Source organism: Pteropus vampyrus, unplaced genomic scaffold (genome assembly GCF_000151845.1).
Source record: "Pteropus vampyrus isolate Shadow unplaced genomic scaffold, Pvam_2.0 Scaffold715, whole genome shotgun sequence".
Lineage (NCBI taxonomy): Eukaryota > Metazoa > Chordata > Mammalia > Chiroptera > Pteropodidae > Pteropus > Pteropus vampyrus.
Window position 1 is genome coordinate 218 of NW_011889496.1, and position 2,374 is coordinate 2,591.

The following is a 2,374-nucleotide window of genomic DNA, read 5'->3' on the forward strand; positions in this document are numbered from 1 at the left end:
TAATGACATTTTTAGTAATAGCATTAATAATGAGTCATTAGACTCGAGGCCTTCAGAGGCCAAAACCATATATATCTATATCTATCTATCTATCTATCTCTATCTATCTATCTATCTATCTATCTATCTATCTATCTATCTATCTATCTATCTATCTATATTTAGGCGAGGCAACCCTTGGTTGACCTCACAGAATGCAAGGACCTTGTCAGCTTACAATCTCTTATTTTTAATTTTTTTTACACCTACAGCACCTGGTCTTCCTAGGTGATCTCCCATCCAAGTACTAACCAGGCCCAACCCTGCTAGCTTCTGAGATCAGACGGGATCGGGCTTGTTCAGGGTAGCACGGCCATAGACTTTCTGCATACTAATTAGTAATCAGATTTACTCACTGAATACCATACTTGTTGGAACTAAAGAAGTTAACAGTAGCAATTTTCAAAACTATGATGTCTTTCCTCTATTAAGTTTTCAAAACTATGATGTCTTTCCTCTATTCTGTTTTCTTGTCTCACTGGCATATGGAACCACAGAAGAGAAATTAGGATCCCAGCTGGGAGAGTGTTAGGAAGAAGCTAACCTGTGCTATAAAGAAGGAGAACCACATATTCTGCTTCAACTACTATAAACGTTGTTGAGGCATTGATGTGAACAGGCTATGCAATTGCCATCAATTACCTGGACATAGCACTTTTTTATTTTTGTTTATAATAATAGAACACATAGCTGTGGCAATAGAAAAAGAACATAATCATGAACAAGATAAGAAATAGGGAAATTCCAAAATTCCAGGAGGTTCTTCAGAGTCTCTAGGATCTAGATTGATTTCCCAAAACCACCAGCCCTGTTCTGATAGCAGAAAAGCCTCCCAATAGCATCTTTCATATCCTTGTTTCTCAAGCTATAGATAATGGGGTTGAGGAAGGGAGCAAGGATAACAAAAGTGATAGCAATCACAGTGTCCCAAAAAACTGAGTAGGTGGCTGAGAATCGCAAATACATGACAGCCACACTGCCGAAAAATAGCAAGAACACAGCAAGATGGGCAGCACAGGTGGAAAAGGCCTTGTGACGGCCCTCAGTTGAGGGCATCCCCAGAATCACCATGATGATCCGAATGTAGGACAAGGCAATGACCAAGAAGGAGGCCAAAATCTCCACCACATGTATGGCATCTGCAATGACCACCAAGGAAGTATCTGTGCAGGCCAAGCTTAGCACAGGTGTAAAGTCACAGAAAATCTGCTGGATCTCATTGGAACTACAGAAAGGTAGGGTGGCAATCCACACAATCTCAGGGAGTACAAGGAGGAAGCCACAGAGACAGGATCCAGCTGTCAACTGAATACAAAGTTTGGAAATCATGATAATTGGGTAACGAAGAGGATGACAGATAGCTATGTACCTGTCAATAGCCATCACTGTCAGAACACAGACTTCTGTGATACCAAGAGAATGGAAGAAGTATATCTGCACGAGGCAGCCAGCCAGAGAGATGGTCCTCTGATCACTGACTTGGCTGGAGAGTATCTTAGGGATGGTGGTTATGGTATACCAGATCTCCAGGAAAGAGAAGACACTGATGAAGAAATACATGGGGGTGGGCAGGCCCATGTCCAACTGGATAACAATGAATATCGTTAGGTTCCCAATTATGATAAATCCATAGATGATAAGCAAGAGAATAAAGAATAATAGGCCACCTTCACCTTCATGCACATAGAAAAGAGGAACTCAGTGACCATTGTCTGATTCCCACGGGCCATAAATCATGTGATCTGTGAGGGGAAGAAAGGAGACAAAGAACTTCTAGAATTGAGATGGTGACTCTTTACTTAAAATTGTTTCACTCCTTTCTGTACTCAGTTACTTGCTGAGTCTGTTATCCTAAACAGGTCAGTTAGAAATATCTCTCAGCTGTACCTCCATGACAGAAGTATGTGACTTCCTTAAGAGGGATGAAATATGCAGCGGAGGAGTTATATGCTTATAACTTATTCGCTTATGGATTTCTAAATGAATCTTTTTGTAAACATCTTCAACTGATGCAAAGAAAACACAAAGTGACATATAAATTAAATCTCTGGAAATATTTTCTGGAGGTTAAGTCACTTATTGCATTTCTTAGTCCTTCTCCTCACTCTCTGCTCCTCTGTTTAGCTTTCTAAAAAATATTTTTTTATTATTCAATCACAATTGGCATATAGTATTATATTAGTTTCAGGTGTACAGAGCAATGATTAGACATTTATATTACCAATATAAATTAGGAACCTATCTGACACCATTCATAATTATTGTAATATCATTGGCAATATTCCCCATGAATGTTGTGTAATTACCAACTTGTACCTCTTAATCCCTTCACTTC

At 39.4% G+C, this 2,374-nt stretch overlaps 1 protein-coding gene and 1 pseudogene across 1 annotated transcript; both read right to left on the reverse strand.

The window, feature by feature from the left end:
- Positions 1-242: 242 nt before the first annotated feature.
- Positions 243-360, reverse strand: LOC111734008 (annotated as a pseudogene).
- A 459-nt stretch (positions 361-819) lies between these two features.
- On the reverse strand, positions 820-1,769 carry LOC105309306 (olfactory receptor 6K6-like). Its single transcript, XM_023526138.1, is given in 2 exon segments — positions 820-1,727; positions 1,730-1,769. Coding segments are annotated over 2 exon segments (948 nt in total).
- Positions 1,770-2,374: the final 605 nt, after the last annotated feature.